At 39.5% G+C, this 15,458-nt stretch overlaps 1 protein-coding gene across 3 annotated transcripts; it reads left to right on the top strand.

Annotated features, from left to right (window-relative positions):
* The first annotated feature begins 1,426 nt into the window (after nucleotides 1–1,426).
* Nucleotides 1,427–15,385, top strand: LOC106577958 (butyrophilin subfamily 1 member A1). 3 transcript variants are annotated; one of them, XM_014156443.3, is made up of 7 exons: nucleotides 1,427–1,658; nucleotides 12,198–12,259; nucleotides 12,861–12,899; nucleotides 13,202–13,234; nucleotides 13,394–13,426; nucleotides 13,535–13,552; nucleotides 13,905–15,385. In XM_014156443.3, the coding sequence occupies exons 2-7, from the start codon at nucleotides 12,256–12,258 to the stop codon at nucleotides 14,534–14,536; spliced, it is 759 nt and encodes a 252-aa protein (XP_014011918.3). In that variant the 5' UTR covers nucleotides 1,427–1,658; nucleotides 12,198–12,255; the 3' UTR covers nucleotides 14,537–15,385. The 3 variants fall into 3 exon arrangements, with proteins under 3 accessions (XP_014011918.3, XP_045557434.2, XP_045557435.2); XM_045701478.2 differs by lacking the exon at nucleotides 13,202–13,234; XM_045701479.2 differs by lacking the exon at nucleotides 12,198–12,259 and having other exon boundaries at nucleotides 1,591–1,658.
* The last annotated feature ends 73 nt before the right edge of the window (nucleotides 15,386–15,458 follow it).

Genomic DNA, 15,458 nt, shown 5'->3' with positions numbered 1-15,458 from the left:
TAAAACTTCAGCCATCCTCTTAGGCGCCGTAGAGATCTGAGACAGGATTGTGTCGAGGCACAGATCTGGAGAAGGGTACCAAAATATTCTGCAGCATTGAAGGTCTCCAAGAACACAGTGGCCTCCATTTTTAAATGAAATAAGTGTGGAAGCACAAAGACTTCCTAGAGCTGGCCTCCCTGCCAAACTGAGCAATCGGGGGAGAGGGGCCTTTGTCAGGGAGGTGACCAACAACCCGTTGGTCACTCTGATAGAGATACAGAGTTCCTCTGTGAAGATGGGAGAACCTTCCAGAAGAACAACCATCTCTGCAACACTCCACCAATCAGTCTTTTATGGTAGAGTGGCCAGACGGAAGCGACTCCTCAGTAAAAGGCACATGACAGCCCACTTGGAATTTGCCAAAAGGCACTTAAAGGGCACTGACCATGAAAAACAAGATTCTCTGGTCTGATGAAACCAATATTGAACTATTTGGCCTGAATGCCAAGCGTCACACCTGGAGGAAACCTGGCACCATCCCTACGGTGAAGCACGGTGGTGGCAGCATCATGCTGTGGGGATGGTTTTCAGCTGCAGGGACTGAAGCTGAAATGATGGAAGGGAAAGATGAATAGAGCAAAGTACAGAGAGATTCTTGATGACAACCTGCTCCAGAGAGCTCAGGACCTCAGACTGGGGCGAAGGTTCATCTTCCAACAGGACAAAGACCCTAAGCACACAGCCAAGACAATGGAGGAGTGGCTTCGTGACAAGTCTATGAATGTCCTTGAGTGGCCCAGCCAGAGCCCAGACTTAAACCAGATTGAACATCTCTGGAGAGACCTGAAAATAGCTGTGCAGCGATGTTCCCCACCCAAGCTGGTAGAGCTTGGAAGGATCTGAATAGCGAAAAGCGCTTTTATTAATGAATGGGATCTAGCAGAGGTAAATGGCAAATATGAACCATGTATGCTGTCTATATTGCTTGTAATTGATTTAAGTCAACATCTAAGTATTGTTATAGTTATGGCAGTATTTAAAAAAAAAATTTAAAATAATGTTGTGGGTCCATCAGACCTGCGAACATTGGGTGAATAACAAAAACATGACCACCACACAGGTTAAAAACGGCAAAACTGTCTCCGCCAACAAGAGTAGTGTGAACAGTTTGTGTCATGCACGCATGGGTCCTGAGGTGGGGGTTTGTTACTATGCCAATAAATGAAAATATCCATCTTGAGCTTTGCAACCTAGGAAATTTGTGTGACCGGACCGCGGACGTAGTACCATACATCTTTAGGTTAATAATACAGTATCAGGATACCTTGCTTTTGGTTAAACAGTAACTAGCTGAAATGAAGTGATTACTTATCTCCAGCTTTTGGTTCTCATATGACCAATAGTATAAGATGACCGAGTGATTACACTCTGAATGTGAAAACAGGTTGTATCTCTCCCAAACTGAAATGTATAAAAATTCAACATTATAAATCAGGTTAAGAAAACATTAGCATAACTGCTCGCTGTATGGTGTTTGGGTCATTGTGGACTTTGTGCACAACTGTAATGGTGCTGTCAATCTGTTAGCTGCTATTAATGATTACCTCCTTAATCTGAGTAGATTCCATTCCGAGGGCACATTCATGAACGAGACACTCGTATCAGAGAGAACCAAGGTAAAGCCTTTTTTATTATTATTACTGAACATGACAATTTTTTCAAACAAATCCCTTGAAATATCAAATGAAATCAAATTGTAATAATCACATGCGCTGAATACAACAGGTGTAGACCATACAGTGAAATGCTTACTTACAAGCCACTAACCAACAATGCAGTTAAAAAAGAAGAAGAAATAAAAGTAACAAGTAATGAAAGAGCAGCAGTAAAATAACAATAGCGAGACTATATACAGGGGGGTACCAGTACAGAGTCAATGTGTGGGGGCAGCAGTTAGTTGAGGTAATATGTAGGTAGAGTTATTAAAGTGACCATGCCTAGATGATAACAACAGAGAGTAGCAGCGGTGTAAAAGACGGGGGGGTGGGGAGCAATGCAAATAGTCTGGGTGGCCATTTGATTAGATGCTCAGGAGTCTCATGGCTTGGGGGTAGAAGCTGTTTAGAAGCCTCTTGGACCTAGACATGGCGCTCCGGTACCGCTTGCCGTGCGGTAGCAGAGAGAACAGTCCTTGACTCAGTCCTTGACTTAAAATTTCATATCATGGTATTTTAAACATTTCTGACGGTATTTGACGGTATTTAATTTTTGGGATTAATAAAAGTTCTAAATTTTCTTCATGATTAGTGTGTGATTAGGGTGGCAACACATAAACTCAGAAAAAAAAGAAATGTCCCTTTTTCAGGACCCTGTCTTTCAAATATAATTCATTAAAATCTAAATAATTTAACAGATCGTCATTGTAAAGGGTTTAAACACTGTTTCCCATGCTTGTTCAATGAACCATAAACAATTAATGAACATGCACCTGTGCAACGGTTATTAACTTCTTTGGGATATGGGGCAGTATTTTCATGGCCGGATAAAAAACGTACCCGATTTAATCTGGTCAGTACTCCTGCCCAGAAACTAGAATATGCATATAATTAGTAGATTTGGATAGAAAACACTCTAAAGTTTCTAAAACTGTTTGAATGGTGTCTGTGAGTATAACAGAACTCATATGGCAGGCCAAAACCTGAGAAGATTCCATACAGGAAGTGCCCTGTCTGACAATTTATTGTCCTTCTGTAGCCTCTCTATCGAAAATACAGCATCTGTGCTGTAACGTGACATTTTCTAAGGCTTCCATTGGCTCTCAGAAGGCGCCAGAAAGTGGAATGAGAGCTCTGCAGTCTCTGGGCTAAGTACAGCAGCTCTGTTTGTTACTGGCCTGCCTGGGGACAGTGACACTGGAGATGCGCGTCCACGAGACTACTCCATTTTGTTCTTTCAGTCTTTGAATGAATACAACGTCGCCCGGTTGGAATATTATCGCTATTTTACGAGAAAAATAGCATAAAAATTTATTTTAACAGCGTTTGACATGCTTCGAAGTACGGTAATGGAATATTTTGAAATTTGTTGTCACGAAATGCACCCGCGCGTCACCCTTCGGAGAGTGACCTCAACGCACGAACAAAACGGAGCTATTTCAATATAACTATGGATTATTTCAAACCAAAACAACATTTGTTGTTGAAGTAGAAGTCCTGGGAGTGCATTCTGATGAAGAACAGCAAAGGTAATTACATTTTTCTTATAGTAATTCTGAGTTAAGTGAGCACCAAACTTGGTGGGTGTCAAATTAGCTAGCCTGTGATGGCCGAGCTTTCTACTCAGAATATTGCAAAATGTGCTTTCGCCGAAAAGCTATTTTAAAATCTGACACCGCGATTGCATAAAGGAGTTCTGTATCTATAATTCTTAACCTGTTGGGGATAGGGGGCAGTATTTACACGGCCAGATAAAAAACGTACCCGATTTAATCTGGTTACTACTCCTGCCCAGTAACTAGAATATGCATATAATTATTGGCTTTGGATAGAAAACACCCTAAAGTTTCTAAAACTGTTTGAATGGTGTCTGTGAGTATAACAGAACTCATATGGCAGGCAAAAACCTGAGAAGATTCCATACAGGAAGTATGGAAGTATGGATACTGTCTGACAATTTGTTGTCCTTCTGTTGCATCTCTATCGAAAATACAGCATCTGTGCTGTAACGTGACATTTTCTAAGGCTTCCATTGGCTCTCAGAAGCCGCCAGAAAGTGGAATGGGGTGTCTGCTGTCTCTGGGCAAAGCACAGCAGCTCTGTTTGTGAGTGGTCAGCCTGGGGACAGTGAGACTGAGAGGCGCGTTCACGAGACTACTCCATTTTTTTCTTTCAGCCTTTGAATGAATACAACGTTGCCCGGTTGGAATAATATCGCTATTTTACGAGAAAAATAGCATAAAAATTGATTTTAAACAGCGTTTGACATGCTTCTAAGTACGGTAATGGAATATTTTGACATTTTTTGTCACGAAATGCACTCGTGCATCACCCTTTGGATAGTGACCTGAACGCACGAACAAAACGGGGCTATTTGAATATAACTATGAATTATTTGGAACAAAAACAACATTTGTTGTTGAAGTAGAAGTCCTGGGAGTGCATTCTGATGAAGAACAGCAAAGGTAATCCAATTTTTCTAATAGTAATTCTGAGTTTAGTGAGCACCAAACTTGGTGGGTGTCAAAATAGCTAGCCGTGATGGCCGAGCTATGTACTCAGAATAGCCCCAACAGGTTTTAACACAGTGTCCAAAGAAGGGCCAGAGGTATACAGAATGGTGTCGTCTGCATAGAGCTGGATCAAAGAATCACTAGCAGCAATAGCGACATCATTGATGTATACAGAGAAGAGAGTCGGCCCGAGAATTGAACCCTGTGGCGCCCCCATAGAGACTGCCAGAGGTCCGGACAACAGGTCCCTGATTTGACAAACTGAACTCTAATTGTTGGTGAACCAGGCGAAGCAATCATTTGAGAAACCAAGGCTGTTGAGTCTGCCATTAAGAATGTTGTGATTGACAGTTGAAAGCCTTTGCCAGGTCGATGAATACGGCTGCACAGTAATGTCTCTTATCGATGGCGGTTATGATATCGTTTAGGACCTTGAGCGTGACTGAGGTTCACCCATGACCAGCTCAGAAACCAGATTGCATAGTGGAGAAGGTACGGTGGGATTCAAAATGGTCGGTAATCTGTTTGTTAACTTGGCTTTCGAAGACGTTAGAAAGGCAGGGTAGAATAGATATGGGTCTGTAACAGTTTGGGTCTAGAGTGTCTCCCCCTTTGAAGAGGGGGATGACCGAGGCAGCTTTTCAATCTGTGGGAATCTCAGACGATACGAAAGAGAGGTTGAACATGCTAGTAATAGGGGTTGCAACAATTTTGGCAGATAATTTTAGAAAGAGAGGGTCCAGATTGTCTAGCCTGGCTGATTTGTAGGGGTCCAGATTTTGCAGCTGATGCTGACTGTTAGTTTTGATTTTGACCCTTTGTTCAGGGACACATTATTCCATTTCTGTTAGTCATATGTCTGTGGAACTTGTTCAGTTTATGTCTCAGTTGTTGAATCTTGTTATGTTCATACAAATATTTGCACATGTTAATTTTGCTGAAAATAAATGCAGTTGACAGTGAGAGGATGTTTCTTTTTTTGCTGAGTTAATTTTCTAAATTATTTCAATGGGTCATTCGCCATTCGGATTGTTTTAAACTGTTCAATTCAATTTCAACCTAAAATAATTTCTTGCATTTCCATCAATTTCTGAATTTCCTGCAGTCATTTGAGATCATCTCCGCACTGCCACAATATGGGCAAAAATACTAGGCCTTATTTTTAACCAAATGTTACAATTGCGATTTAGATCAAAACACTTAGGTGAACTTTCAGAATCATGGAAATAGAATGTTTATTATACTTCTGTAATTAGAATAGAAACGTGGGCACTTTGAATACAGTGTTGTTTGACATGACAATGAATGAAAATGCCATGGAAGAGTTATTGTGACAGGGTAGGAACCAAAGTGATGTTCCGTGTTTCCTAGGGGACCCTATAATCTTTGTCTACATTAAATCTTTATTCATATAGCCAGCATATTGACGCTTCGCCTATTCCTCTTTGATTTAGAAGATACTGTTGCACAAACAACATGCTGATAAGGCCTCCACCAGCACTGGTATCAGGTTGTGTTAGCTAGCTACGTTTGCTCTGACTTTTATTAGCTAGCCAGATAACCTCTACGGGCTAGGAGGCAGTATTGAAAATTTTGAAAGAAATATGTGGCCATTTTTAACTGCCTCCTACACCAACTCAGAAGCTAGGATATGCATATTATTAACAGATTTGGATAGAAAACACTCTGAATTTTCTGAAACAGTTTGAATGGTGTCTATAAGTATAACAAAACTCATATGGCAGGCAAAAACCTGAGAGAAATACAACCAGGAAATTAGAATTTTGTGGCTGTACTATTTTCGAGTCATTGCTAATAGATCACACAGTGACAAAGGATTCATTTTGCACTTCCTACGGCTTCCACTAGATGTCAACGATCTTTATAAAGTTGTTTGAAGCGTCTATGATGAACAAAGACCGAATTAGAATGCAGGGAAGTTGACGTCCCTGGGATGTCGTCACTTCATTATTGCGCGCACATGCGCGTGCATGTGAGGCGAGACATTTTTCAAAAACGTTTTTCAAGACACAGGAGAGGTCGGGTTGAAATATTACTGATGTTTCACGTTAAAAATGGCCCTAAAGATTGATGCTAAACAACGTTTGACATGTTTCAACGAACGTAAATAGATTTTTTTTTTTACTTTTCGTCGTGACTTTCCCCCCCCCGCCCTACATTTTGAGGAGCCTAACAACATGGAACAACTTGGAGTTATTTGGACATAAATTATGAACTTTGTCGAAAGAAACCACATTTGTTGTGGACCTGGGATTCCTGGAAGTGCCTTCTGATGAAGATAATCAAAGGTAAGGTTTTATTTACAATAGTATTATTGATATTAGATGGTGCTAACCTGTATATCCTAGCCTATTGTTCTTAGCATGTTCTTAGCATAGCACCCCGTTTATTGCAAAGTGTGATTTCCCAGTAAAGTTATTTTGAAATCTGGCAATGCGGTAGCATTTACGAGATGTTAATCTATAATTCTTTGAATGACAATATTATAATTTACCAATGTTTTCGAATAGTAATTTTGTAAATTGTAACGCTGATTCACCGGAAGCATTTGAGGGAGAAAAAAATTCTGAATTTCACCGCTACTGTAAAATGCTATTTTTGGATATAAATATGAACTTGATGGAACAAAAAATGCATGTATTGTATAACATAATGTCCTAGGAGTGTCATCTGATGAAGATTGTCAAAGGTTAGTGCATAATTTTAGCTGGTTATCTGCTTTTGGTGACGCCTGTCTTTGAATTGACAAAACATTACACACAGCTATTTTATGTACTCTCCTAACATAACCTAACTTTATGCTTTCGCCGTAAAGCCTCTTTGAAATCGGACAATGTGGTTGGATTTAGGAGATGTTTATCTTTCAAATGGTGAAAAATAGTTGATTGTTTGAGAAATTGAAATTATTAGATTCTTGCAGTTTTGAATTTCCCGCCATGGTCACTTGTCAATAAATCCCAATACCGGGATCAGGTCCTCAACAGGATAACTAGCTACGCACTACCCTCTGTAGTGCCTTGCGGTCGGGGGCCGAGCAGTTGCCATACCGTGATTCAACCGGTCAGGATGCTCTCGATGGTTCCGCTGTAGATCCTTTTCAAGGATCTGAGGACCCATGCCAAATCTTTTCAGTCTCCTGAAAGGGAATAGGCATTGTCGTGCCCTCTACACGACTGTCTTGGTTTGCTTGGACCATAATAGTTTGTTGGTGATGTGGACACTAAGGAGCTTGAAGCTCTCAACCTGCTCAACTACGTCCCCGTCTATGAGAATGGGAGCGTGCTTCGGTCCTCTTTTTCCTGTTGTACACAATCATCTCCTTTGTCAGGTAGCATGTTAGTGAAACATTTAATTTCCTGTGCTCTTTGATGACTTATTTGTTTATTTCTTAACACTATATCACTATCAAAAACATTTTATACCAATTAATTCAGTTATTATCTATACCATTTGCGCGAAATATTGCTCACATTTGTAAGCATTATAGTGATTGCCTTTATTCCACAATTTCATCTCTCTGCCCTTGGGTTTGAAACTACAGTACTATATCTCAGAATAGCATACAGAGTTTCCTGCAATGATACTTTCTTATCAATGTTTTATGGTCAGCATTACCTTCAGTACAATCTGTGTTTCAGGGTAATACAATGATTATCTTGTCTTTTCACCTGAACAGATACATTACAAAGAATGTCAGTGCATTCAGAAAGTTTTTCACACCCTTGACTTTTTACACATTTTGTTGTGTTACAAAGTGGGATTGAAATGTATTTAAGTCTCTAACAGCTTTGCACACCTGGATTGTACAATATTTGCCCATTATTAAAAAAATTATTCAAGCTCTGTCAAGTTGGTTGTTAATCATTGCTAGAAAGCCATAGATTTTGAAGTTGATTTAAGTCAAAACTGTAACTAAGCCACTCAGGAACATTCAATGTCATCTTGGTAAACAACTCCAGTGTAGATTTGGCCTTGTGTTTTAGGTTATTGTCCTGCTGAAAGGTGAATTAGTCTCCTAGTGGCTGTTGGAAAGCAGACTGAACTAGGTTTTCCTATACGATTTTGCCTGTGTGTGCTGTTTTCCGTTTCTATTTATCCAAAAAACAGTCCATAGTCCTTGCTGATAAAAAGCATACCCATAACAGCCACCATATGAAGAGTGGTACTTCATGATGTGCTGTGCTGGATTTGCTCCAAACATAACGCTTTGTATTCAGGACAAGAAGTGAATTTCTTTGCCACATCTTTTGCAGTGTTACTTAACACTAGGAGCAGCGCAATTCCATAACTACTAGAATGGTCATGACGGTCATCATGACCGTTACGTTCTCAATTATGTAAATCTTCGATAATAAATAATAAATGGCTAAATGTATTTGTTAAAATAGGTCATTAGAAACCTCAGGACACCAAATGTAAATTGTAGTCAGTCAGAAAATGTATTGATTGGTCCAGAAGCGCATAGACTGTGAATACTAAAATAAGACCATAGTTTATTTTCTGATTGTAAGACAACAGTTGCCTGCACAGCTGGCCCATCAAAACCTGAACTATGAAAGTATAGACTGATGACCAGCGCAGGGTGCATTGACAAAGAAGGGAACAGATCATACCAAATATGACTTCTTCTATATCATCCTACAGAGGCCCATTCAGGCCAGGCATTTTAATTGCTATACCCTATCAGAAAGAGGCTTTCCACTAGATGTTGGAACATTGCTGTGTGGACTTGCTTCCATTCAGCCACAAGCATTAGTGAGGTCAGGCACTGATGTTGGGTGATTAGACCTGGCTCATAGTCTGTGTTCCAATTCATCACAAAGGTGTTCCATGGGGTTGAGGTCAGGGGTCTGTGCAGGCCAGTCAAGTTCTTCCACACCGATCAACAAACCATCAGCACTACTAAAGGACACCAATAAGAAGAAGAAACTTGCTTGGGCCAAGAAACACGAGCAATGGACATTAGACCGGTGAAAATCTGTCCTTTGGTCTGATGAGTCCAAATTTGAGGTTTTTGGTTCCAACCGCCGTGTCTTTGTGAAACGCAGAGTAGGTGAATGGATGATCTCCGCATGTGTGGGTCGGCATGTACCCTAGTGGTTAGAGCATTGGGCATGTAACCGAAAGGTTTTTGGATCGAATCCCCGAGCTGACAAAGTAAAAATCTGTCATTCTGCCCCGAACATGGCAGTTAACCCACTATTCCCCGGTAGGCCGTCATTGTAAATAAGAATGTGTTCTTAATTAACTTGCCTAGTTAAATAAAGGTTAAACAAATGTGTGGTTCAAACGTGAAGCATGGAGGAAGAGGTGTGATGTTGTGGGGGTACTTTGCTGGTGACACTGTCAGTGATTTGTTTAGAATTCAAGGCACACTTAACCAGCATGGCTACCACAGCATTCTGCAGCGATTCGTCATCCCATCTGGTTTGCGCTTAGAGGGACTATAATTTGTTTTCAACTGGACAATGCCCCGACACACCTCCAGGCTGTGTAAGGGTTATATTACCAAGAAGGAGAGTGATGGAGTGCTGCATCAGATGACCTGGCCTCCACAATCACCCGACCTCAACCCAATTGAGATGGTTTGGGATGAGTTGGACTGCAGAGTGAAGGAAAAGCAGTCAACAAGTGTTCAGCGTACGTGGGAACTCCTTCAAGACTGTTGGGAAAGCATTCCTCATTAAGCTGGTTGAGAGAATGCCAAGAGTGTGCAAAGCTGTCATCAAGGCAAAGGGTGGCTATTTTGAAGAATCTAAAATATATTTTAATTTGTTTAACACTTTTTTTTGGTTACTACTTGATTCTATGTGTTATTTCACAGTGTTGATGTCTTCACTATTATTCTACAATGTAGAAAATATAAATAATTAAGAAAAACCCTTGAATGAGTAGGTGTGTCCAAACTTTTGACTGGTATTTTTTTAATCAAATATGATATGTATTTTTTATACCTTAATAAAGGGGTCCTACAATTCTAAATCAAATAGCTAAATGATCCAGATTCCAAGGTTTCTAATGAACCTGTTTTTGCCAAACAATTCTACAAAATTGCGCAGATGGTCTCTGTTTTCAGGTACAACTTTTTACTAGAATAACCATGGCTCTGTGTGAGTTCCTCATGTGAAAAGGCTACTGGTGATGATCAGCCATTTTGGAAAAATATCCTTTCTTCTGTTAAATTCCATTATATTTTTACTGTAAAATGTGCGTGTTGACTATGGTAGGGCAGGGACTGTGATGTATGCTAAATTAACAAGTTGATTTCAGCGGCAAGGTGTAGCTACTAAGCACAGATAAATGCAACTCAAAACATGCTATTCTGTTCTTTTTAAATAAATTGTCTTTGATCATGTTTATGATCTTCCTAAAAAAAATATGAATGGTTTTCTTTGTGATTGTGTATATTAACACTAGAAAGACAGAGAGCATCATAATGTAGCAAAATTAATTGAAATGTTTAAGTACTCTGACATTTTAAAGTCATGTCCCCCTTATCCTTGACTTTTCCCAAATACACTACATACACCTTCTTGTCGAACATCTCATTCCAAAATGATGGGCATGCATATAGAGTTGGTCCCCCCTTTACTGCTATAACAGCGTCCACTCTTCTGGGAAGCCTTTCCACTAGATGTTGGAACATTGCTGTGTGGACTTGCTTCCATTCAGCCACAAGCATTAGTGAGGTCAGGCACTGATGTTGGGTGATTAGACCTGGCTCATAGTCTGTGTTCCAATTAATCACAAAGGTGTTCCATGGGGTTGAGGTCAGGGGTCTGTGCAGGCCAGTCAAGTTCTTCCACACCGATCAACAAACCATTTCTGTATTGACCTCACTTTGTGCACGAGGGCATTGTCATGCTGAAACAGGAAAGAGCCTTCCCCAAAACTGTTGCCACAAAGTTGGAAGCACAGAATCACATAGAATGTAATTGTATGTTGTAGCGTTAATATTTCCCTTCACTGGAACTAAGGAGCCCGAACCATGAAGAAATAGCCCCAGACCATTATTCCTCCTCTACCAACCTTTACAAATGGTACTATGCAGTTGGGCAGGTAACGTTCTCTTGGCATCCGACAAAAATCCAGATGGTTCATCACACCAGAGAACGCGTTTCCACTGCTACAGAGTCCAATAGCGGCGAGCTTTACACCACTTCAGCCGACGCTTGGCATTGCGCATGGTGATCATAGTCTTGTGTGTGGGTGCTCGGCCATGGAAACCCATTTCATGAAGCTGCCGACAAACAGTAATTGTGCTGATGTTGCTTCCAGAGGTAGTTTGGAACTTGGTAGTGAGTGTTGCAACCGAGGACAGATGATTTTTACACGCTATACGTTCAGCACTCGGTGGTACCGTTCTGTGATCTTATGTGGCCTACCACTTCGCGGCTGAGCCGTTGTTACTCCTAGACGTTTCCAATTCACAATAACAGCACTTACAGTTGACTGGGGCAGCTCTAGCAGGGCAGAAATTTGACAAACTGACTTGTTGGAAAGGTGGAATCCTATGACGGTGCCATGTTGAAAGTCACTGAGCTCTTCAGTACGGGCCATTCTACTGGCAATGTTTGTCTATGGAGATTGCATGGCGGTGTGCTTGATTTTTTTTTACACCTGTCAGCAAGGGGTATGGCTGAAATAGCCAAATCCACTAATTTGAAGGGGTGTCCACATACTTTTGTGTATATGTAGTGTTCGTCTATTTAACACACTGTCGTTGTTAGAATCGTAATATCACGAACAGAACTGGAGATATAACCAGTTTTTTTTTTTTATGGTTTTCCCTGTTAAGCACATTTTTGGTCAAACTTATTTAGGCTTGCCATAACAAAGGGGTTGAATACCTACTGACTCAAGAAGTGTTCTTATTTTTAATTAATTTCCCAAAAATTCTACAAACAAAATTCCACTTTGACATTCTGGGGTACTGTCTCACTTCTTCCTATGTTTTTATCCACAGAAGAATAATACAGAACACAGCTGTTTCTGAACTTGGTCCTCCTCTACTGTTAGCTATAATGGGTAAATCTGCTGCACAGATTAAACTGTACACTCTTAAAATAAAAAAAAGGCAATTAGGGAGGGAGATATATTTTTGGGTTATACATTTTAGTTCGTTTTTTACATTATTAAAAGGAAAACCACCCAAAAACGATATAGGCCCAAAATGTTCTATATGTCAGCAATCAAGTTTAAGATATGTGACTTTCAAAATACAGAAATCTATCCCATATGATGCATTTTCCATCATGTGATGAATAACGCAGCATCTTTTGATGCAAATTACATCATGCGGGCCAGATGTCTGTGTTTAGAAAGTTACATATCTTGAAAAAGATTGCTGACATATAAAACATTTTGGGACTATATCAACAATGGACTAATGAAAGAAATACTAAAAGATAGTTTTGGGTGGAGTTTTCCTTTAATAATGTAAAAAAAAAAGAAAGAAAATAAATATATAACCCAAAAATATATCTCCCACCCTAATTAATATCATTATAACTATTACTAATATACTAATCAATGAAGAAAGAGATGCACACATTTTGAACTAAAGAAAGTACATACTGTACATCTCTTTATCAGATCATGATTGCACTACATGTTCTTCTTTGTACAGGTGGCTGTTGCAGTAGAACATCTGTTGAAGACAAAACAGGTACATTATGTTGATTGTATTTGCTGCATTAAAATCATAATGGTGGATTTAATAATTGTCTAGTTCAAAAGAGCAAAGTAATATCTTTGGACATTTGGTCATAACTATGTGATTTGAACAACACGTTGTACAGGAGCAGACATCCCAAATAATTCTAGTGAAAAACGTTTTACTTCAAAAGTAGAAAATCCCCATGTTGTACGTTTAAAATATGATTTCTAGGATTTAAGTATTTCAGATGAAAAATGTTTTATCAAATTATGATGAAGTCTTTTTTTTACATGAATGATATAACACCACAGTTATTGAACAGCCAAAGACACCCCCTAAGCAAGGTACAGTAACGAATGTAAACTACACACACATACATGCCACCATACGACATACTTTTAAATCAAGATATACCATACAGTAAGTACAGCATTATAGGAATACCTGTTATTTACTGTGTATTTCCAGGTTAATATATTTTAATTATTTTGATTCACTTATAGATGCATCAGTGCAGACCATGGAGCAGTCAACCGGTAATGGCCCTATTTTTTATACAGTATACTAATCAGGATGATAGTTTGAATGAAATGTGAGCTTTGTTATTGCACTTCTCTGTTTTCATTTTCTTTTCATTTTTTCAGATGAGAAGTTACATGAAGGTACTAAGCTATTTATTATTATTTTTTCTTACATATGGCTATTAATATTTTGTCACGTTTTCCAATCAACAACCAAGGGACAATCAGCAGTTGAAACAATAACAGTACCAGTCAAAAGTTTGGACACACCTACTCCAGGATTTGTCTTTATTTTTACTATTTTCTACATTGTAGTATATTACTGAAGACATCTAAGTTATGAAATAGCACATATGGTATTACCATCTTAAAACACTTCCATATTTTAGCTTTGTACCCTTCCCGCTCCACCCCAACAGCTTAGAGGTTTTTAAGATCAAAATAAGAAAAATGTGTCATCAACGGTATGTATGTATCTGTTTTCTTTCCTCAGTGGATGTAACTCTGGATGTGGACACAGCTCACCCTAACCTACTGATAGATGGTAAATCAGTATGCTGGATAAAGGAAACACCACAGAGACTGTGTAATGAGAAGATGTTTGATGAAGATCCCTATGTGTTGGGCATTATGGGCCGTGCTTGGAGGACCTACTGGGAGGTGAATGTGGAGAAGAAGGATGACTGGGTACTTGGTGTTACGAAGGCAACAGCTAACAGGAAGGGACAATTAGTTCTCAGCCCTGCCAATGGCTTCTGGGTAATCAGTCTGTCCAATGGGGGAAGACTGAAAGCCATGGATGATAAGGAGCATGTTCTTGACAAAGATATTCCAGATAAAGTTGCTATCTTTCTAGATTATAAGGAAAAGAAGGTGATGTTCTTTAATGCAGAAGATGGTTCACACATCTACTCATTTACCAACGGACCAAGTTATGAGGATGATGTTCGCCCACTTTTCTCACCCTGGAACAATGATACAGATCCAATCAGAATTTTGTCCATTGAAACTAAACATCCTAAATCATCTAAAGCATTAAAGATCACCTCTACATCTATCAATAGGGTACTTCATTGTGATGGAGAGCTACACTTGAGTGGTCTTAACTACACTAATGATGATTAATATGCCATACATGAATAGGAGTAATTGTCACTACAGTAATATTTAGGCATTTGCTTTATGGATATAATTGTATGATGATTTGTGCTGGTCATCAAAATGTGTCTCTTCGTCACATCTAAAAAAATGTGCAGATGCTCTTATCCAGAGTGACTTACAGTAGTGAGTGCATACAGTTTTAAATGTTTTTAACTGGTCCCCTTTGTGAATCAAACCCACAACCCTGGCATTGCAAGCACCATGCTCTACCAACTGAGCCACACAGGACCAACAATGCATTGACTTTTTATTCTTCGTCTTCAACTTTGTTGAATATAATGGACAGCTATTTCAGTAGTATTTTTTCCAAACCACACGGATGTTATAAATACAAATCATGCATAGTGAATAGGTAATGTTACGCCTCCCTTCATGCACATTTACTGTACACTGTATTGATTTGTGAAACATAAAATACTGGTTTTAAGACTTGGATGTGTATCAGTTCATGTCTTGGGATCATGAAGATCAATCAGTTTATGCCAGCTCTTACATAACAGTGTATGTATATGGAAGGTTTGTAATAAGCCATAGTAAGTAACCTTGTACAAGCCAGAAAGGCTCATAGAAGCAGGAGCCTATCTCCTGCTTCTGTAGCGAAAAGCAGCATGATTTACAAGTACACCCTCTAGACAGGACACAAGTCTAGCGCATCTCCTTGATGCTGAGAGCCAAGTAGAGACGCATCAGGTCTCATTTTTAAAGCCTTTGGTATGACTTGGTCGGGGATCAAACCACAAGGTTAGCCATAGGTAAGCACAAATTACAATGTCAAGACTGCTGTTCTGGGATCTAATAAATATTTTAAAAATACATTTGTATACAGTGTCACACCCTGATCTGTTTCACCTGATCTTGTTATTGTCTCCACCCCCTCCAGGTGTCG

This window comes from Salmo salar, chromosome 18, assembly GCF_965601325.2.
Source record: "Salmo salar chromosome 18, fSalSal1, whole genome shotgun sequence".
Lineage (NCBI taxonomy): Eukaryota > Metazoa > Chordata > Actinopteri > Salmoniformes > Salmonidae > Salmo > Salmo salar.
The sequence above is the reverse complement of the archived record's forward strand: the minus strand, read 5'-3'. Positions and strand labels throughout refer to the sequence as shown.